The 21,925-nt window shown below is 61.1% G+C and overlaps 1 protein-coding gene across 1 annotated transcript; it reads right to left on the bottom strand.

Annotated features, from left to right (window-relative positions):
- Nucleotides 1–835: 835 nt before the first annotated feature.
- PIK3R2 (phosphoinositide-3-kinase regulatory subunit 2) lies at nt 836–20,997 on the bottom strand. Its single transcript, XM_076359371.1, has 16 exons — nt 20,918–20,997; nt 13,256–13,983; nt 9,603–9,695; nt 9,006–9,068; nt 7,794–7,925; nt 7,388–7,589; nt 6,997–7,082; nt 6,594–6,699; nt 6,390–6,488; nt 6,079–6,259; nt 5,720–5,845; nt 5,313–5,455; nt 4,935–5,111; nt 4,575–4,646; nt 4,177–4,347; nt 836–3,887 (listed from the first exon to the last, which is right to left on the bottom strand). The coding sequence occupies exons 2-16, from the start codon at nt 13,593–13,595 to the stop codon at nt 3,695–3,697; spliced, it is 2,184 nt and encodes a 727-aa protein (XP_076215486.1). The 5' UTR covers nt 13,596–13,983; nt 20,918–20,997; the 3' UTR covers nt 836–3,694.
- Nucleotides 20,998–21,925: the final 928 nt, after the last annotated feature.

The raw sequence follows: 21,925 nt of genomic DNA, 5'->3' as shown, positions 1-21,925 counted from the left end.
GGGGGGGGTGGCTCCGTGTGGGACCCCCGCCGCGGTCTGCCGAGCCCCCGCCGAGTCCCCCTGGCCTGGGTGCAGGTGCAGGAGCTGGCAGCTCCGGGTGCGGGCAGGGGGGTGCTGCCCAAAAACATCCCCTGGGCTGATTTCTGGGGGCCGAGCGCGGAGGAACCTCGTACTTCCCCCGCTGTTTATAACTGCCGTTTCCGGCCATTTCTCGCCCCTTTGGGCTCGGCTGCCGCCTCCTCGCCCGGCCGGTGAGCCCGGGGCACAGCCCAGCGCCAGCCGGGCCATGGGTCACATCCTGCACCCAGCCCAGGAGATGGGGCACAGCCCCAACGCCCTCCCGCCTCCGCTCCCCCAGCGTAACACCCTCCCCCAGAAATCCTCGCAGCCGTTTCATTAATTCTGTTTATTTCTTTTTTTTTTTTTTTTTTTGGGTTGTTTTGTGGGTTTTTTTTTTGAAGTACCGTACAAAAAAAAATCCTCTTACAGTAACAAATACTGGGTTTACATTAGTAAACATCAACAGAAAGAGCATAGAGAACTACTGCTGGTAACGAACAGCTGAAGTGGCAAGTTATTTATTATTGCATATACCTAGAAACTAAAAATCTCAGGAGCGTTCACGCAGCCGCCACGTCCTCTCCGAGCACAAAGCCGCCGGTGACTTGAGAGTCCTCGGGGGGGGGTGGGGGGGTTACACGGGGGAGCACGGAACATCCCAAGCTGGGACAGGGAGGGATAAGACCCCGAGCTGTGCCCCGGGGGAGCAGGAACGGCCACATCGCACCCATGGGACGCGGGTGCATGGCTGGGTTGGGGGGACACGGGGTGGGGGATCGGGGTGGGGGGGGTCACAAGCAGCAAAGCACAGCCCAGGGCCTCGACACACATCGCTACTGGGTTCATCCGGCGGCGCAAACAGCACGAGCGAAAGCATCAAAGGACAAATCACAACTAGCTTATTCTGGGGGAGCCGCGCTGCAGGCAGGGAGCTCAGGGCTTGGGCTTCCACCCCGGGGGGAGACGAGGGAAAAAAAGCTGCGTTTCAGGGAGCCAAGTCGAGCACCGTCAGGGAAAGGCAGCCCTGGGGAAGGGCATTTTCCTCCTCGCTGTACACAGGACTTGAGACCAGAGCCCTGTCGGGGACAGGACACGGTGATGAGTGCCGGTGGGCAGGAACGGCAGCGCTGGAAGATGCAGAGGGGTGACTGTGACACCCCCCCCCCACCCCCCGCCATGCTCACGCTGAGCTGCCCACGCTCCTGGGGAGGAAGAGGCTCCGGCTGGGCGGCAGGAAGGGACAGCGTGGGGAGAACAGCGGAAATTCAGCCGAAAGGATAAAAAAAAAAAAACAAAAACCACAACACCGTCAAGAGAAGCTGGAATTTCCCCAGCCAGCAGAGCCGGGGTGAGCACCAAGCGAAGAGTCGACAGGCGACGGCTTGAAGCTGGGACTCTCCCAGATGCTCGGCAGGCCCTGGCATGAGCCGGGAGCAAACCCCCCGCTGCAGGACCTGGGCAGGACCAGCAGAGTCCCCAGGCTGAAAAACGTGCCGCCGCGACCAGTGCGGGAGCCTGGCAGAAAGCTTTGGGGCATTGGTGCGGCCCCCCCAGCCACTCCACAGACCCCGGGGAGGCCTCTGCAGCGAGGGCTATGAGCACCGGGCCTCCCTGCCCCATTCCCACGTGCTCTCGTCTCTCACGTGTTCGAGCACAAACTATTCCCTTAATTATCCCCGACGGCTTTTCCCCAAGTGATCCCCAAAGCCAAACGCAGCCTCTCCTGGGCTGTGCGCCCCGCAGCTCCCCCGACCCATCGCCTGCCCCTTCCGTGGCACTTCGGCGCCTGAGCTGCGATGGGTCAGGGACAGCACTGCTGCCCCGCATCCTCAGAGCTCCGAACGCCGACAAACCAGAAGCAAAAAACACGGCCCAGGGCCCAGAGAGGGCATGCAGAGCAGGGAATGGGGTCTGTACAGTCGAGCACAGCAGAGCTGCCACAAGCAACGGGAACGGGATGCTGGCTCCAGCGATCCCAGATCCAAAAGGATCTGGGGACCAGCCCGGAGCAAGGCGAGCAGCAGAGCTGACCAGGGGAGGAGGGACAAGCGCGGTCCCCGACGCGGATGGCACGTCGAGGACAGGATGCAGGCAGAGCACGAGCACGCAGCACCCCGCAGATCCGGTGCAGCCTGAGTCGCAACACAAAGCAGAAGCGTCAAAGCCTACGGCATCCACCAGCCCGTCCTGAGGACGCGGCCTCCTAAAGGGAAAGTACCTCTCCAGCAAATCAAGAGGAGAATTAATGCTTTCTTCAAGCCAGGCAGACAGGATAACCCAGTAAAGCAAATACCACCATGGCCTCAACTTCTAAAGCTCTTCCAGGGCCACCTCCGTTGCCCTCGAGCCCTCTGAACTCAGCATTATCCAAAAAAGACGCAACAAGCCCTGCCCGCGCCAGCCAGCTGCGATGGGCAGCACTACAGCAACCCCCAGCTCTTTCACCCCAAGTCCCCATACAGTACTCGTGATTATAAGTGCTTTGCATACATAGTTTGACATCATGCATATACATTTCTATGTGCTAAGGCCCTTGGCCCAGCGGAGATACCGTCCTCCTGCAGCAGAGAGGTCCTTCATTTTGTGTAGGGCTCGTAGCGTGCGTCGGACTCCGGCCCCCTCCTGCTTCAGCTGGCAGGACCTGAGTCTGCAACAGCCTGGCCAGCTGCTGCCCACGCGCTTGCATATCGTAGTGGGAGTTCAGCAGACACCAGTACTACGTAAGCAGCCGATTACGAAAAGAACCGTATTTACAGAGCTACAGTTAGCTTCAGTGGGTTACGTCTGCAGAGATTCACCAAAGACAGCCGGAAAGAACGAGCTGTGCGTCCCACACATTCTGCCGGGAAAAACACGGGTACCAACATGGATTTCACAGCTTAGTTGGCACAGCTAAGGCGAGAGATTCATCGCTAACCAGATCCTCTCTCCCCAGACAGCAACGCTCAAGAGGTGGTTATGACGCTAGGGAAGAAGATGGTGAGGTGGGGCACGGCACAGAGCGGAGACCTCGGCCAAGAAGCCCCACGGAGGAAGGGGTTTCTCCTTTCTAAATGAGTCTCTGCATGGAAGAGCAGCACCCCTCGTACCAGACACCACCACAGCCTGCAAGATCACCAAGGGAAGTGAGAGTGGAGGAAGCACACGCTCAACCGCTCAGCGGAGCCTCCTCCTCTGCCTCCTCCGGCATCCAGGCAGGGAGCCCCTCGCTCAAAGCAGCGCTTGCAGCCGCTCGGCCGGGGCGGTGACCGATGCTGTAGCACATCGAGGAATGGGGAACCTAGCTCTACAGTGATGCGTAGCGGGGCGACCTGGCAGCAAGAAGGGGATCTGACCTGCTTATCGGGGAAAGGGAGGGGGCTGTGCTCGCCCACGGCAATTCAATCACAACTGGATCCCACCTCCTAGAGGCTGGAGCCCACTGGGAGTCAACAGCCCAGCCTTTTTGTCCCATCGGCCAACACGGGTTTCAGCTACTGACCGAAAGGGACACCAGGAACGGTCACAGACATCTCAGAGGCTCTGGAGGGGCAGGAGCACAGAGACTCAACTATACAGGGTGCAAGAGTCCAGAGCCAGAAAGCAGCGCCCTGGGGAGAAGCTGAAGGCAGCTGTTGTGTTGGGTACGGGCTGCTCATCTGGCTGGTGGCTGGGAAAGGACCGGGTGAGCCAGCGTGACATTCAGGGAGTCATTGTGCTGCACCAGGGATGTGTGCTTGTAGTGCAAGACCAGGTCCTTGAGGGAGGCGTAGAGGTTGTAGGGTTCAGCAAACCCATAGCCGGTCGCCGTTTTGTAGATCACGCAGTGCTTGGTGTCACCGTCCACCCTGCCAGGGAGACAAGGGAGCACGGGTCAGCGGCACGCCAGAGCCCCGCAGCGTGAGGGAGCCCCGCTGGGACAGGGACAGCAGAGCACAAGCGGGCGTCACCGAAGCAGCCCAAAGATACATCTGGCCCTGGCAGGAGGAGCCGAGGCAGACGGGAAACCTCGGGGAAGCCCAGCCTGCCAGCTGACGCCTCCGCCAGCCTCCAGCATCTGGCGAGAGAAGGGCAGAGCGATGCGGGAGCACAGCCTGCGCCAGCTCCATCCCGCTACGTCTGCTTGGGGATACTCACACCACGGAGCAGGCGTAGCATCCCTTCTGGCTGCTCTCGCGGATCAGGAAGGTGCCGTCCCGCTTGCCGCACAGCATCTCTTCTGCCTGCAAGCGGTTGATCTTCCCCACGTACCATGTCCGCTCCTCGTGGTGGGGCAGCTCCTCCTCGTCATCCATCATGGAGTACTGGCTGCAATCGAGCACAGGCAGGGTCAGACCCCCTCAGTTTGGGCACGTGGCCCCCACATCTCCCCTCCCACTGCCAACTGCCGTCACCCCTTCTGGCAGGGAAGGCGTCCTCGGCTCCCAGGCAGGGAGATGGGACTTGCCTGCGGCCCCAGAGGAGGCAGAACTGGCTGCGCAGCCTGCGCTCCTGCGGCCCCCCACATCCCACAACACGCAAGCAGGGACACTCACTCCTCCGTCTCGTTCTTGATGCCCAGCCACTCGTTGATTTTCTTCTGCCGGGCACCCTTCTGCGTCAGCCACCTGGGGAAGAGGAGGCAGAGCTCAGCGCAGGCAGCGTGCCCGGCCTGCGGCGTCCGGGCCAGACACCACTCGTGCAGCTATCGCCAGAGGGCAGCAGCCGTCCCCTTTGAGGGACCGCCGTGCCCCGAGGCTGCATGCTGCAGGGCTCACTCCTGCACCCAGCAGCCCGCAAGCCCGGTCCGACAAGCCCCACAGCCCTCAAGGAGCCAGCTGGATCGCTCCCAGGCCGGGCTGGAGGGGCAGCAGGGCCCCGCTCCCAGCCCCTGTGCGGGGGCAGGCACTACGTACACCAAATACTGGTCCCGCAGTTTGCGCAGCTGCATGAGGTCTGGCTTGAGGCTGTTCATGCGCTTGTCGATCTCCCGGTTCTCCGAGGCTTGTTTTTTCAGGTCTTGCTCCAGCTTCATCTTGCTGTCATGAATCTCTGTGATGCGAGACTTGAGCTTCTCCGAGTTCATGAGGATCCTGGGAGAACGGGGGGGAGGTTTAGGCTGTGAGCCAGAGTCGGGGAGGCAGAGGAGGCAGCCTGCCAGCTCCAGCCCACAGCACGCCGCTGGAGAGACAAAGATTGCGCATGCCTCGGCTCTGCGCTGGGCCAGGACGATCCTTCCAGTCCCCAGAGCCCTTCCCCAGGCAGGGCAGGTCACCAGCACCCCCCGTCCTCACCGTTGCACCTCCTTCTCGTTGCCCTCCCGCCGGAAACGCTCGATGTACTCCTTGCTGCATTTCTCCTGCGTCTGACACTGCTCCTCGAAGATCTTGATTGTCTCGTTGAAGGCCTCGATTGCCGTCCTCTTCATCTGCAGCTCCTGAAAAGGGAGGGGAGAGCTGAAGAAGGGGGAGCGTTTGGGCAGGTTTCTGCCTGTTCGCATCCCCTCCTTCCCCCTCCCCAAAGCAGCACTGTCCTTGCTGCAGCCAAAATATCCCCCTCTTCAAAGCCCATTCTCTGGCGAGTCCCCTCAAGCCCCCAGGAGCAGACAAATGGGGCAGAGGGTGCCCGATCTCTGCTCTCCTCTGTCCAGCAGTCAGGGGGGATGTCAGGGCAGCCCGGGGGGAAGGCAGTGCCCGCATACCTGGGACGTGCGCGTGTACTCCTCATACAGCAGGTCGTACTCCCAGCTCTTGTCCTGGTACTGCTGGTGATAGACCTTCAGCTGCTCCCCGACGGCTTCCACGCTGTCCTCTTTCACCACTTGGTCCTGCCATATGCACAGCCTCAGTCAGGACCTGCTCCTGCCCTACAGCAGCCCCCCGGCAAGGCAGCTGGTCCCACGACCCCCCCCCTCCAGCCCCCCATCACCCCACAAAGCAATGTCCCAGCACGGGGGAAGGAGTGGGACATGCTCATCTACCAAAGGGCCAGGGATGGACAAACAAACGCCCCTGGTTCAGGCTGTGCTGGCCAGCTGCATTCCCGTGGCACAGGCCTCACCTGCTGGTACTTGGAGATAGGGTAGAGCAGCCTGGTGTCCAGCTTGGCGTTGTACTGGGCGAGCGACTCGTGCCGGTAATGGGTGATGAGCTCCACCACCGAGCCGAAAGTCAGGGGCTCCGAGAAGCCATACTTTCCTTCCCGGTGAAAGATCTTGATCAGCTTGTTATTGCCTCCCTTCCTGCAGCGGGGAGGGGAGAGAGGGCACTTATCACCAGCCTGACGCCTGGGCGTCCAGGCAGCCACAGTCGCTCATGCCAACAGCTCCACCCCAGAGTAGCGGAGGCTTTCGGGGGACCCCAGCACCCTACCTGAGCGTAAGCGTGTACTCCCCCTGGATTTTGCTGGAGGCATCGCGCACCAGGAAGGTACCATCTGGCGTGTCCCGTAGCTTCTCGTTCACCTCCTCCCTGCGAGGAACATGATTGTCATGGCCTGTGAGGTGCAACCAGAGCTCCCCTAGATAACTCGATGGACAGGGCACCCAGGACGTGAGCTGCCAGCCACCCCCTTACCGGGAAATGTCACCCCAGTACCACTCGGCGTCCTGCAAGGGCACGCTGTTCCCGTTGGCCAGGCTGGCTGCACTGGGCTTTGGCTTAGGCGGTTTTGGAGGCAAGGCTGTAAGAGGAGGATTGAAGCAGGGTGAGGCCAAGTCCCGGCTCCCTACCCTTGCCAACGGCAACTCCTCGGAGCCCTGAGGCCCCCTCCCTGCAGTGACCGTCCTGGGAAGCCCCGCTTGGCCGCCACGCTGCCAGGAGCTGCTCCAGGCACATCTACAGCAGCAGATGAGCGCCTCGAGCTGGCCTCCAGGCACAGCTGGGCTACAGAAATACCCTCGGCAACCCGCTCACGGGGGCAGAGACTCCACACCCAAACGCCAGTGCCTTGGGCCCCAAGGAAAGGGCATCTCAGTACCTGGAGGCAACTGTTCTGGCTCTAACTCCTTCGTCTGCAGAAGTATCTCCAGAAACAGCACGGAGAAGTCAGGGCTCAGCTCGGGGCTGCAGGGAGAGAGTAGCCAAGATCAGCGGTTGTGAGGGAGAACATGGCATTGCTCCCATGTCCCCCGGGCAAAGGGGCAGCCGGGGTCGGCTGGTTCATCCCAGCGCACAGCCCAGCTGCCAGATCCCAGGCTGACACAGAAGCAAGGGCTCTGCCCTAGTTTGAGTCCCACCTCTTTGTGCTGCCAGCAGTTTAATCCCACGTGCAGCGAGGCAGGGGCTGTGGGCAGACCTGCTGTCACAGGCTGGACTCCTCGTCCTGGCAGGCACTTGGTACACGGCTGGAACCCGAGAGCCTCACGTACCTGGCACCAGGCAGCCGGAGGAGAAGGGGGCCGAAGATCTCTCCCAGGGCCCGAGGGTGGAGGCTGTTGCTCTCGGCCTGCTGCGATACCTTCCCCAGATGCCGGAGCAGGAACTGCAGGGTGAGCGTGTTCTGGAGCGGGACCGCAGGCGACTCCAGGGCCAGCAGCAGCTGCTTCCGGCAATTCTCTGCCTGGGGAATCTCTGGGGAGAGAATAAGACAACGATGGAAAGGCTGGGACAGCCAGCACCACTCTCCACGCTCTGGCTGCGTCACAGCGTGGGAGCGCTGTCAGCAGCGGAGGCCGCGTGCCAGACCCCATAGGGACAGGACTTATTTTAATACCCCAAAACATGTCCGTCCTGCCCAGCCACCCGTTCCCAAGCGCGGCCAGGGGAAGCCCTTACCCTGCAGGATGCGAAGGATGTCTCCGTGCACAGACACCGGCACCACGGGGGAGGGCAGGTCCTGCAGGTAGCCTCGCAGCGCCTCGCCCAGGGAGTGCACGTCGAAGGGCTCCAGGTCGCCCAGGGTCCAATCTGCCAGGGCACAGATTTCCCATGGGTGGCGGGCACAGCACTGGGCACCCAGCCGGCAGCTCCGGTGCTGCAAGCACCTGTCCCAGAGACCATCGCACACCACCTCGCCAGCTACGACGGGACGCGGCAGCCTGGCACCACGAGGGAGCTCAGGCAGCCCTCGGGCAGCCGAGCAGCCCACACAACAGAGGACGCCTGGAAGTGGCCCCTGCACCCCAGAAATAAGCTGGCTCTGGGAACCCAGGCCGGTCCCCCCTCCCCCGAGAGGTGGCAGAGGTCATTTCGGGTTCCCACAGCCTTTGCCCTGAGCCCTGCCACAAGAATCCTGGGCACACACGACTCGTGTGACAATTTTGTTCCCTGCTGCTGGTAGAGACAAGCGCAGACTGACCAGCCACACACCGAACCCGATGGGGAAAATGTCTCCCTCAAACCATGTCGTCCCATGAACGCAAGGCGCAGGCTGTTGGGACAGCACATAAAGCCTGTCCAAAAAGCAGCGCAGCCAGAGCTGACAGCACCGCGTAGCTGGGGTTTGCAAGAACGTCTGCGGAAGGGGACAAGCCAGCACGGTGCTGGATGAGGCTCAAGCCCAGCCGAGAGGCAGACAGCTCCGAAGGCTCCCCGGCAGAGACATCAGCCACCGGCACAGCGGAGCCAAGGCTCCAGCCACCAAGCTGAGCTGAAAGATCCTCCCCTGCTTATTAGTGGCATGACAGAGCCAGAGAAGCCTCTGCCAGCCCATCAGCAGAGCACCCCGAGTGGGGCACCCCGAAGAGACAGCAGGAGGCAAGCGCAGGGGTTCACTTGTTGGCCTGCGAGTCTCCGAGCCGGCACCACGTCCCTTTGCTCCAGCCCACGGACAGTGGCAGGAACCCCTGCCTCTCCTGTCCCTTCCACGCAAGAGGGGAACATGTCGGGATGGGGACGGCCCAGCCCCACAGCCTGTGTGCTGGGAGTCAGGAACTGCCGGGGACAGGCGAGCCTGGCCTGGATTGCATTACTGCTGGCGCTGTCACATCCACTAATCTCCTCCATCTGAGCCGATTCGCCTCCTCACCACGCGGAGCTGGTTCTTACCGGTTCTCAGCGCTTGCCTCAGTTCGGAGCCAGATGTCCTGTACAACATCTCGCTGTCTAACCCTGCGGAAGCGGGGACGCTGCTGTTAGCTGCGAGCCGTGCAGCTCCCAGTGCACGCACCGTTTCGGTGCCAGCCCGGCAGCCGCGTGCCGGCCGGGCAACGGCTGCAGCACGGCTAACCAGGCCTGGATGGCGTCCAAGCCAACCTCCTGCAGATGCTGCTGCAGCCCCCTTGGCCCCCAGGACAGCTGGTTCCGTGGCCCCGTTTCTCCCCCACGGCACAGATCCAGGCTGGAAGCGCTTCCCAAACCCCAGCACCCATCCGGGGCGCGTAGGCATCCTGCGTGCAGACCCAGCACCCTCACCCCAGGCCTCTGAGCAGGACAGCGCAGCGGGGTCAAGCCCGGCTCTGGGGAACAGCGACTCAAGCCAGGGAAGAGTGGGAGGCCCCCCGCTTCTGCAGGCAGCTGCGTCCTGCACGTCCCACAGAGCTCGGTCCAACGCCAACAGCTTTTAAAGACAGCTGCCTCCCCCACTGCCCTCACTGGGGGGTTTCGGGGGGTATTAGCCCCTCGGTTCTCAGCATCCCCCCTTACCTTTCTTCTCAATAGCTTCCACCAGCTTCACCAGCAGCGGTGGTGCAATCTCGGGAGGGCTGAACTGCTCCTGCAAATCCGGCAGAGGAGACCCTGGAGGAGAGGGAGGGAGAGAAGGGGTCAGCCCCAGCTCAGCCCCCAGCAGATGCTCTGCAGCGGGGCCGGGCCAGGCCAACGCTGCTCCCAACGGCAGCATCTGAGAGCGAGGAAAGCCGTGGCCCCTGCCACAAGGCCACAGCGCACACGAACACCGCATGGAGGCCGCAGGGAACCTGTGAGCTGGCCCAGAAACCAGCATAGCACTTGTGGAACCCAGCTTTGCTCCGAGCCCCCAGGAGGGTGTGCGTAGGGGGATCCCTACTGCTCCCTGCAGAGGCTAGGAGGCAGAGCATATCTCCCTGGGGACCCCGGCACCCCGGGCAGGCACCGCAGGGGTTACCAGGGTTCCTGAAGCTCAGGCTGGGATTCGGTCCCTGCCTAGCACAGGGGCTGCGCAGGGCTGGTGGAGGAGCACAGGCAGGGAGCTTGCTCGCGGTGGTGAGCTGTGATTAATCCAGCGATTCAGACAGAACGCCATGTCAGCAAATTCCTGCCCTTGATTACTCGTTTAACATGGAAACCAGCCCTCTGCCTCCCCCTCCCTGCAAGCACACAGCCTCCATGCAAGCTGTTACAGGGCGCAGACAGCCCGCGGCACGGGACCGGGGTACCCCCCTTCCCAGGGGATCTACAGCCCCACATCGGGCGGCATTTCACTGTCACCTCCAGAAGATCTTGAGGTCCCGGCTCCAGGCACCCCCCTTCCCTGTGCTGGAGGGGTGACGCATGCCGGGGCAGGAGCATGCAGGCCTGGCTGGGCAGCTGCCAGCGGGAGGCTTGCCAAAGGATGAGCGGTGCCAGGCCCCGTCTTGCTTCCAATTGAGCACCAGTCGGTGCAGGAGGCTCCTCCGGGCCGGTCCACGAGGCTCCTCCGGGCCGGTCCGCAGCACCGGGCAGACTCTGGGAAGCTCACAGTCGGTGAGGACACCCAGCACGCTCCACTCTGGGGAGGAAGAGCCAAAAGGCTGCTCCCCGTTGCGAAACACGGCTCTGTTGTCATGGATCTGACCCGAACTCACCCGGTGTGGTCTTGCCATGAGGCGCAGCAAGCTGAAATTCCGTACCCAGCTGAGCCTCCTGCACCCATGGCCTCGCAGGGAGACGAAGCAGCTCATGTCGGTGCTTCGACTCAGCAGCCACGGAGCAGGGGGGCAGGCACCCAACAGTTCGGCAAGGGCCTGTGCTGCTGGGGGGCAATCTCCCACCAGAGAGAGCTCCTGGGCACGGGAAGGGGCCCAGCGTGGTGCTGGTTGGCGTGGGGAAGCCGCAGGCAAGCTGCCAGGTTGGCAGCTCTGAGCCTGACCCTTGGGAAGGGCTGAAGGAAGAGTAAATACTGGCGCTGCCCACATGGCCCAGCCGGGAATGTGCTGCTTCAGCAGGCAGCAGCTTGCCTTTTTTTTTTATCAGGCAGCCTGTGCCGGAGCCAGCAGCGGCTCCCAAGCCTGCCGGGCCTCCGGGCTGGGCTGCCACGAACAAGGCCGCTCACAGCACGGCCGGGGCAGCTGCGGAAATATTTCCGAGCCGCATTTTCCGCTCGCGTTCTCTGCGGAAGGCGAACACCAGCAGCTCGTAAATTCACCGGCAGAAAGCGCTGGGTCTCGCCGCTCTGCGGGGCCAGCCCTGCTCCCGGGCTGCGTGACAGCCGTTGCACTGGCCCCGCTCCGCACGTGACACTGTGGGGCTAAAGGATCCCTGCCAGCCAGGGCAGGACCCGGGAAACAGGGCAGAAACGCCGCCAGCTATGAGCTTTGTGGGGCAGCCAGGAGACATCTCTGCACCTCCCGAAGTGCAGACCATGAAAAAATAACATGGGCTTGGCTTAAATACAGTTTCTCAGCTGCAAAAATGTGTCTCCCCACCAGCATCCCGGCAGGCTGCATGTAAAATGGCCCTGGGCGTTTGAATTGCCACCCTGCAGGCCTCGTCTGTGCCCAAAGTGGAGGCTGGCTGTGGGGATGCACCCAGAGGGGACAGGGACAGGGCTGGCACCCGCCTCGTGTGTCCTGGTACCCGACCCTCTCTCTGCTCCATCCCCGGGCAGGATGCAGACGGGCTGGTTTTTTGTTTCTTTCCCAACCATGTCTATTCTGTGTGTCAGGAGCTTTGGCACGTAACTTCTTCCACATCCCAAAGATCCCCACCCTGGCGCAGGGATGCGGCTTTGACCACCCAGACACACCTCCACCAAGCCCTGCTTGAGGAGGAGAGAGCCCACGAAGGCATAAATACAGCCCCCGAGGGAGCGCAGGGCTGGATGCAGGCAAGGCCGACGCATCCACCACAGAGCATGCCCCAGGCTCCCAAGAGAAGCTGCTTTCTTGGAAAGGCAGGTTGCAAGTGGGATGACTCAGGTCAGCGGCTCTCGCTGCCAACCCAAACGCACGGCCCGGCTGTATTCCCACCCTGCGGAGACGTTTCCCGGGGCCGCCCCTCCGGCTCCGGGAGCAGGAGCACGGGAGGCAGCTGTGGGGAGCCGTGCACCCAGCCTCACCACCCTGATTTCTGAGGCAGGGGCTCCTTTCCATTCCTTAAGGCCCCAGAGATGTCTCACACAGCTAGAAGCATCTGATGGGATAGCCGTGGCTCCGAGGCAGAGAGGGACGAGGAGGATGCAGGACTGCCAGCTGGGAGCGTACTCTGATGCCCACCAGCTTCTGCTGCTGACCCTACTCCTCCCATGCGCACCAGCACGAGGTCTTCTGCAAGGCACGGGAAGGCAAAGTGTGGCTATCACCCCTGTTTGCCGTCTCAGAGCGCCCAGGGCCTGCTGAGCCCCTGCCACAGGGCTCATGTGCCTGGGAGCAAAAAAAATAGGCAAAGAGAAGGCAGCTGCCACAGCTCTATGGGCAGCGCTGAGGCGCGGCAGCTCTCCCAGCTCCCGGACCGGGTCCGTGCCAAGCCCAGCGCCGGCTGGGAGGCAGCCGCAGGTGCAGGGCGGCCCATGCCCTGCCCGAGGGCGGCTGCCCAGCCCCAGCGAGAGCTCTGCGATCCGTGGGGAGGGACGGGTGCCAGGCAGACAAGCAATTAGCTCCAGTTCTCGGAAGTACTCTTTTAGACCCTGACTTTTCTCCTCTTGCCCAGAGACAAGTAATTGTGTGTCTCAGCGGGGCTGAGCAGCTCTTGGCAGGGAGCAATGCCCCGGGCGTTCCAGAGGCAGAGGCAGGGAGGTGGTTGGGAGAGGTCAGGACTTATTCCTAAAGGGAGGGAGCGGGGCAAAACCCTCAGCGGAGCAGGGAGAGGGACCAAGGACCACGGGGATCCTGGCTGGTCACAGGCCAGAGAGGGAGAAGGATTTTGCAGAGGTTAGAGTGGGACAAGGCTCACCCCAAGAAGCTCTGCTAAGCAGATTGATAAGCTGGAGGAACAACGTGCTTTTCTCTTGGCGTAAGCCCACAACTCCCAGGCAACTCAACTGCACTGCTGCCGGCAGGGCAATCCAGCGCTGCCGAGCCAAAGGCTTCACCGCCACCCCGCAAAGCCACTCGCACACCCTCGTCCGCTGCACACCGGGAGTGGAGGTGTCTCGGAGCAACGCGGCAGGCAGCAGGGCTTACCTTGCTCCAGAGCCTCCTGCAGCCGGCAGCCGCTGGCCCCCGGCGTTGCGGGCAGTGGTCGCTGCACTCGGGGCCGGTGAGAAGGGACAGAGATCTTCACAGGCCCCACGTACTCCACGTACGTGCCAGGAAAGTCGCCCTTCTGCTTGGTCCGCTCGTTGACGCCCAGGATCCACCCGATCTGATTGGGGGTCTGCTCATCACCATCTTTGAAGCCCAAGGCTTGCAGGGCCCCCTTGCTCACCACCAGGATGTCCCCAGGCAGCAGATCAATGTCCTCCTCGCGCTCCTTGCGGTAGGGGTAGAGCGCGCGGTACTGGAACCCATCGGTGCTGCCCATTCTTCTCTGCCGCGGGGAGAATGGCTCTGAACGGCGAGGCAGCACGTTTCGGGCGGGAGAGGAGGGGCTTCAGAGGCAGCTCTCCCCCATCAGCACTCTGAACGTCTCTGCGTGAACCAGCACCTCAGGAGCCTGGTCTGGGTGCCCCGGCGCGCTTAGGTGCAGCCCCTTTTCCTTAGCTTGAAACCACGATTCAGCCAAATTATGGAGCAAAGGGAGAAGGAGACAAACATAATCCAGCACTGGTGAGCGGGCATGCAGCAAAGAAACAGGAGATCGGGGTCCGCCTCACCAAAAAAGAAGCAGGTTTCTTGGAGTCTGGGGGGCAAAAGCACGGCGCGCTTCCAGCCCAGAACGGCGTGGCATGCTACGTCTCCCTTTTCAGTGCCTGCAAAGAGAAGACGACTTGTCACTGCACAGCCAGGCACCCCGCACCCTCCCGAGGCGCCAACATTCAAACTAGGGGTTCACCTGAGCAGCTGAGAGAGGCAGGACTCGTTTCTCTCCTACCTACCAGCTGATGCTGAGCCCTGGATCCAACCAGGACATGCTAATACCAATTTTACACTCCCAAAAGCAAGAGAGGAGCCAGCGGCTGCGGACAGGAATGCCACCTCCTCTCTGCTACAGTCAGGCACCAGCTCTGCATCTTAAAGAGGTTCACTCCTGTTTCTTCAGCTTACCCTCCTCGCAGCACTTATGCAAACAAGAAGACAACAAGTAGGACAAAACAGCCTTTATGCAGGAACTTTTGCACACAGAAAAGGGCGACCCTGCAACCACCAGCTGGAGGCCCTGAATAGGAGCAAAACAAACAGATTTAACCTCTCCTTGTTAAATCGATTGAATTTCACAGTTCACCTTTACATCTCCCCATGCAATACCCCACAAAGTCATTTTCTGAAGGCAGCTGCCCACAAATGTAGGTTAACCAAGCTTTCAGCAAAAGGCTTTCGAGATGCTTTGCCATTCCCCAGAGCAGCACTTCAAAGCTTTGCTCTGAGCAAAGTAAATTTTTGAACTTTTCAAAAGCAGCAACAGCATCAAGTGCGGGCTCGGGTTCTTTTCGCAGAGATGGAGGTGAGAGGAGTTAAAATAATCTTTAGAAGCCTTCAAGTCTACTTAGAGCTGCTAACTGCCTTTCAGCTATTCAGAGAGAAGTTGAAGAATATGCTGCCTGCCCTGCCCAGAAATCCACCAAAAAGAATAAACCTGGGTTATAACATGTTGTTGAAGGGATGCATGAGCTGGGGCATTCCCACCAGCCGAGCACGTCCTCTTTTCCCATCCCCTCCTGGCCGCACGGGCCAGTTTTCCACCTCCCCCAGGCAAATCTCAGCGTTCCCGTTCCCGCAGCCACGGCATGCAACCAAGGACCAGACCTACAAGGCACCGCGGCAGCCAGAAACCAGCCTTCCCAGGGACACCCTAGGCCTGTTGAAACGCTGCAGGTCCTATTAGTGGCTTGAGCTGTTTTGGCCCAGAAACCACCAAACCCAGCTCAAACTCTTCTGAGTCTCATCTGAAAACTATTAGTGAGCAGGAAGGCGCTTCTCAGGGCTGCGGGAGCCTCTGCAGAGGGAGGCGAGGAGGCAAAGGGAGCCAGGGCACCCTTCCCAGTGGGGTCAATGCACAACCAAGCACGGCACGAAGCCAAGGCTGCTCCGACCGCTGGTCGTACTCTGCGAGAGGCACTAACGTTGGTGATCTGCAGTATTTCAAAATAACCCTTTCAGGCCAGCAACACGTTACAGTTCACATCAGGTACAAGCCCCCCCTTTCCTCCTGCACGTGCTACCACCCCTGCACGCTACCACAACGTCTGAGATCGGTGCGAGTCCCCCGCGAGGATCCGGCTTCACCTCTCCGCAGCCAGGCTCTCCAGCCCAGCGCCACGCTGCGGGCTCCTTCCCTTGACAAAGAAGAAAAGCACAAAGAGGCCACGGCACATGAAACCTGTGCAGCAGCCAGGGCCCGTGCTAGTTGCCTGAGCTCGGGCAAGCGTCCCAGCTGGGCTGTCTTTGCCATGAATGAGCAGGCGCTGCCCTCGGGGAGGTAGGACACTTGCAGCCAGGCTCCGGCGGGTGGGGAACAGGATTGAGCCTGATCCGGGTTGCTGGAGAGCTTCTCCGGAGCTCCAGGAGCAACACCAGGCTGCAGGACTCATGGAGACACTCTGGGGACAGGGGGTGTTTGTGGGAGAAGCAGCACATCCCAGCACAGCTGCCGAGCGAGCTCCCACTGCGCCGGGACGGCAGCCGCAGGGAACTCACTGCAGAGCCCACATTTCCCCAATCCAACCAGCCCCGGCCAGGAAAATATTACTTCATAATCCAGAATATAAAGAGAGATTTATGACCAGGCTCACTGCCTGCCCCTCGCCCCTCTGAACGCTGCCTGTCAGGGTCCGATGGAGCCGAGTCGGCAGTGCCAGGGGCACTGTCTGACTGCCAGGGACCCGAGCGGCCGCTGCCTGCCGAGAAAGGCGCTGGCAGCTCCCGCTCCTCCCGGAGAGGACAGACCCTGTAACGCACCCCAAGACAGCAGAGCCCAAACCCAGCGGGGTCGATGCTCCCCCACAGGCACCTCCCCAGCTTCCACCCGCAGATCCCTGCCCTGACTCCAGGTGCCTCAGACAAGCCGGTGCAGCCGAAGAGGCTGGAAGGACAAAACGCTAAGCCCTGACAAACTCGTTCAGTAGCTTTTAAAAGCAGACCTGCATGGAGGGGTGGGAAGAGGAGAGAGCCACTGGGGAGCACCGAGTCTCTCCAAAGAGCAGGTCCCGCAGCTCCTGCTCCGTCGACTCCTTCCAGCCTCTTTCCCTGCGGTGGGAACACAGAGACGCAGCTCTGTGCCACCCTGCTCTCCACATCCCAGCAGGTCACTGGGCACATGAAAAAAATACAGGTAACTTAGAGCCAGCCTGGTCCTGGAGCAGCCTCACCTGCCTTCCCCGCGCTCAGCCCACGTGAGGATCAAGTGCCCGTGAACGTGGGTGAGAAGCCCCCTGGGAAACCCAAATCCACATGGCTAATGCCGGCACCGTCCTCTCCAGGCAAACACTTGTCCCCTGTCCCGCCACAGATCCGGCAAGCAGCTTCCCAGGTTGAGCTGCGTGTGTGGGACAGCAGCCGCTGGTCAGGAAAGCTCTGCACCCCACAGAGAGGAGCTGACCGAATCGGCGTGTCTTTGGGGAGAGGGAACGCACACTTCCCAAAGCCCTGAAACAGCTCTTTGGAGGGAAGGCGAGTTGGGGAAAGCAGCGCCAAGAGCCCGGGACACGCACGAGCCTGTCGGCTGGAAGCACACCTCCGAGCCGGGGCTCTGCGTGCACAGGAGAGAGGGAGCAGCTTGCCAAAAGATTTCAGCTGGGCCCGGCTCCAGGTTCACTCGGCTCTCGGAGAGGAACCTCGTGTGTCTGCGCTGGCGAGCACTTGCTTAGGCTGCTCTGAAAATCCCATGCATCAGACATCTAAATACCTTTGGTAAATCCATCTCAGCGTCCAGAAACAATCCCTCAATTCATTAACTGCTGTCAATACTTTCTTTGTTTAATACATCGGTTTGAAACAAAAAACACATTACAAGTCTTTTTGTGTGTGCCCAGCACATAAATAAAAGCATCTTAACATTTTAAATGTGGTTCCTGTGCTTTTTAACCCAGTTCCAAATGCAGTTCAAAGTGCAGCTTGGCTCGAAGCGAGACTGAGCGTTACTTTCCCTCCAGTGAAGCAAAAGAATGCATAAAAATATTTAAAAGAAGAATATGCTTACAACAATCTACACAGCTCAAATCTTTCCAAGTTACATCAGATCCTTAGCGAGCAAAAAACCACCAAATCAAGTTCTGAACTGCAAAACGCTACATGTTAATGGGTTACAAACAATGAAAATAAACCTTTCCTTTACTAAGAAGAGAAAATAGGACAATGCAACTAGGGACGGAAATAAAAATGGACACAGAACCGCCTGCCACATCGTGCCCTATCGTGACAACTGCTGCTGCATCGAGTCTTTCTGAGCTACGCAGCCAGGGCAGCTCTGCTGGCCTTGCACCCTGCCAGAGTGGCAGAAACTGGCGGTGCCGTGCACGCCGTGGGTCATGCTGCGCCCACAAGCACCCAAACCACTGAGCAGCACCGGGGTGGAGTGGGTGAGAGTTTGGCAACTCCTGGTTTATAATTCGGGACAGACAGCACAGCAATCCCCTGCGCTCCCGGGCACCTTCCCAGGCCAGCTCCCTCCCTGGCCCGCCAAAGAGCCTGAATGATGACTCGCAAGGCTTGAGCCACAAGCGAGGCCGCGGCAGAGGTGGCAATGCCACGAGGAGCCGCGGGGAAACGAGTGGGGCGAGCCCGCAGGGACCTGGCACGGGCGGGAAGCGGAGCTGGACACGCTCCACCAGCTCCCCCCGGGGAAGCGTCCAGAGGAGGGGGGAGAGCCAGAGCCGCACCGGGGGCTCACGCTCCCAGGCTGGTGACGGCCACGGCGCTTGCCAAACCAGCTGGTATTTCCCTCCAAAGAGGGAAAAGCAGCAGGGGAGCCGAGTTATGCCGTGAGCTGTGCCCAAACCAGGCCTGCTGTCCTGAGAGTGACCACATTGCAGCAGAGGCATGGAGCAGTCGAGGCTGTTTTCACCTCTTTTCTCACCAAGAAATGCTTCCCATGCAGCCGGCAACAGAGCCCGAGGAGTAGCAGCGTCCTGCCCACGGCCACCAGCTGCCCTTTGCCGGGGATACAGAGCATTTGCTGCTCAGACTTACATTTCATTAAATATTTTGCTTTATTCACTGAAGCCCAAGGAAGTGAAGGAATATCTGAAACGTTTCACTGAAAAAGTAAATGTTATGGTTAGCAGGGACCTGAGGGGCCTAATAAATCCCTGCCTTGGGATGACCGATACTGACCTCATTTTTGAGAGACAACTGGAGGTCTCAGCGACCCCCTCCTCAAAGGCTGGACAATGCGAGAGCGCCTCAGGCAATCTGCAGACCTACTCCAAGACCTCTCTTTCTATCCGGAGGTTTCTCCTGACATCGGACTTTCTTGCTTCAGTTGAAGCCCTTCCTGTCTCACCCACCTCAGGGACTTTCTCCTCCTCATCGCAAGAGCCTTTTACTCGGCTGGAGACTTTTACACACCGGCACTGAGCAGAGAAGGACCAAGCGCCCTACACCAGCACCGTCCCTTTGCTCCAGGCTCCCTTTACACCAGCCCCCAAGCAGCAAGAACACACTACTTCCATTTTAGGAGCACTCACGAGGCAGGGTTTAGTTTCTTTTTTTTTTGGCTTTTTTTTTTTTTCCCCCCCGAAATAAACCCAGGAGCTGTATTTTGGCTACTTCCCTCAAAAATCACAGTTCGAAAAAAACTGAGTATGTAAAAAAAAAAATAAAATCCAACTGCTCTTGCTAACTCATCTGCTTAAAATCACATTCCCCCGGGTATTTGGAATTTATATGATGATTTATTAGCAGCTCTGCACAGCGCAGCAATCACATGAAGTAGCCTACAAGGTGAGCAGTAACCATGTTAGCAGGCCAACGTTATTTGGGTATCAACTGAGAGAGGCAAGACCTTCCAACTTGAGAAATCCACTGCCCCTTCCTCTATTTGCTTTTTATCTCCTACTACTCGCTTACTTTAGCTCCAAGCTGCGGCTCCAGATATTCCCAGAGGAATTAAAAGAGCCCTCGATATTATAAATACTCTTTTTCATTGTAAACACACCCCAGCACTCGGAGCGAAGCGCCGGCGCTCTGACACGGCTCCAAACTGGCTCCGCAAACCACTCTGCTCCTTGCCGCATTCCAGCTGAGCCACGGTTTCTCTTCCAACCCAGAGCTTTTGTCCAGCGAGACCCAACTGCGGGCAGAAAGGATTTTCCTCTGTGCTTAAAACCTTGTTCTAGCGAATTAAAAACCGAGGGTTTGGGGCAGCGATCACCTTTAGGAGGACTGAAGCCTTGCCGTGAACCGCACGGGCAGATCAAAGCACGATCTGCCCACGTCAGAGAAGAGAGTCACCAAAGAAACCAAACCATCGCTTGGACTTTCCCACATCATGGAAGAGTGGATGACTAGAGCAGAGGCCAACCCAGCCTCGGGGACACACCAGCCCTTCGCATGTTAGGGAAGGGCGGGGGAATGGCCAGGAAAGCAGTGATTTAGGCTATATTTACTCAGCTGTCTCCATTCTCTGCTCTCACAGAGAAAGTCACAGGGCCAGTTCCCCAGTGGCTCTAAGAGCTGCTCGGGAAAGAAAAGCTGCGCATTAATGGGGAGGAGAGGCGGCCATTCCTCTGCCACGCCGGGCAGGGGTGCCGAAAGGCGCAATGCTGGTGCCACTCCAGCTCTCTCAGAGCTCATTTTAGACAGGTTTTACTCCCAGCTTTTATTTCCCATTGAACATGGACCCTCAATTTGGGAGGTATGTGACCACGGGAAGCTTCCTCTTCAAGGGGCTGAGAAGCGTCCCCCGCATTAGAAAAGACACAGGGCACAAACCTCACTGGAAAGAGGTGGGCTGGCCACCGTCCCAGAGCCAGGGTTTGGGGGCAACTCTGTCTAGAAGCCAGCAAAGCCACGGTCACCCCGGGCCGGACTCCGGCACATCCAGAGGGACAGGCGCATCCCTGGGCCATCCGGCCCCAGCCTGGGGTCTGCTGGGGCAGAACCGCAGTGAGGCCAAACCCTCAGCCCCAGGCTGGAGCCGTGCAGCCCTGACAGGCCGCTTTTCTCCGGCTCTGCCACCCAGAGAGGGTGCCCAGGACCCCTGGCAATGGGGGCCGCACCCTGCCAAGGGGGGGGGGGGGGTGTGTGTCCCTGCACTGGCACCACTGCAGGGGGAACGGCACAGAGGTCCCCGTGCTGGCACTGCTGGGGATGGAGATAGCCTGGGGGGATCGGGGGGCACAGCCCTTGCACCGGGAGGTGACGGGGACAACCTTCGCACCACGGCGGGGGACACACAGCTCTGGCAGAGGGGACCTGCCCTGGCACCTCGGGGCGGGGGGACAGGGCCAGCCCGGGGGTGGCACGGCCCGGGGGGTGACACTGCCCTGGCAGCGAGGCACCCTGCGTTGGCACCACCGGGAGGGAGACGAGGACAGCCCCGGTGCTGCCCCCGGGAAGGGGACAGAGCCTCGGCCCGGGGGGGCCGGCGAGGCGCCCCCACCCAGGGCCCCCGGGGCGCCTCACGCTGAGGGGCCGCGCTCACCGCGGGTCCGGGCGCCGGCCCGCCCGCCAGGCCCTGGGCCTGGTTCCGATCTCGGCCACCCTCTCCCCCGGTCCCGGCCCCCCTCACCCCCGGCCCCGTCCCACCTCTCCGCCGGCCCCATCCGCCGCCGCTCGGCTCCAGCCCGCTCCTGCCTCCCAGCCCGGCGGCAGCCTGGGAAAGGGCCCGAGCGCCGCCGGAACGGCCCGAACCCGCCCCGGAAAGACCCGACAAATGCCGGAGAGGAACGAACCTCCCCGAAGCCTCGGCGGCCCCGCCCCTTTCCCCGGCCGCCGGCCGCGATCGGGGCCACGCCCCTCGCCCGAGCCTCTCCGGAAGGAGCCGAGGGGTCGCCGGCGCCAACCGCCGCTCGGAGCTGCGGGAGAGCGCGGCGGCGCCCCCTAGCGGCGGGTCGGGACCGCGGATCGGGCACTGCCCCGGGCACCGGGACTGCCCCGGGCATGGGGCACTGCACCGGGCATGGGGCACTGCCCCGGGCATGGGGCACTGCACCGGGCATGGGGCACTGCCCCGGGACTGCCCCGGGCACCGGGACTGCACCGGGCATGGGGCACTGCACCGGGCATGGGGCACTGCCCCGGGACTGCACCGGGCACCGGGACTGCCCCGGGCATGGGGCACTGCCCCGGGGCTGCCCCGGGCATGGGGCACTGCACCGGGCATGGGGCACTGCACCGGGACTGCACCGGGCACCGGGACTGCCCCGGGCATGGGGCACTGCACCGGGCATGGGGCACTGCACCGGGACTGCACCGGGCATGGGGCACTGCCCCGGGCATGGGGCACTGCCCCGGGACTGCACCGGGCACCGTGACTGCCCCGGGCATGGGGCATTGCCCCGGGACTGCACTGGGCACCAGCACTGCACCGGGACTACACCGGGCATGGGGCACTGCCCCGGGGCTGCACCGGGCACCCACAATCCAGGCCCGGGAGCCAGGCTCGGTGCCAGGCGTGCTGCTGGCGGGGCCGCGTTCCCCCAGCCCTCCCCGCCTGCCAGGTGAGCAGAGCCCCGGTGAGCCGGGGCAGCTCTGACACCCACCAGCCCCCCTTTACCCCTCGCCATCACCCCATGCAGCGGGTGCTCCCTGCCC

Source organism: Aptenodytes patagonicus, chromosome 25, assembly GCF_965638725.1.
Source record: "Aptenodytes patagonicus chromosome 25, bAptPat1.pri.cur, whole genome shotgun sequence".
NCBI lineage: Eukaryota > Metazoa > Chordata > Aves > Sphenisciformes > Spheniscidae > Aptenodytes > Aptenodytes patagonicus.
The sequence above is the reverse complement of the archived record's forward strand: the minus strand, read 5'-3'. Positions and strand labels throughout refer to the sequence as shown.

Excerpts from the sequence above, each read along its gene's own strand:
- PIK3R2 (XM_076359371.1), bottom strand. The coding sequence starts at position 13,595 with ATGGGCAGCACCGATGGGTTCCAGTACCGCGCGCTCTACCCCTACCGC. Across the intron at positions 9,696-13,255 it reads GCAGGAGGCTCTGGAGCAAG|GGTCTCCTCTGCCGGATTTG; the intron begins GTAAGCCCTGCT and ends CCTCTCCTCCAG. Across the intron at positions 4,647-4,934 it reads CTGCGGGACCAGTATTTGGT|GTGGCTGACGCAGAAGGGTG; the intron begins GTACGTAGTGCC and ends CCTCTTCCCCAG.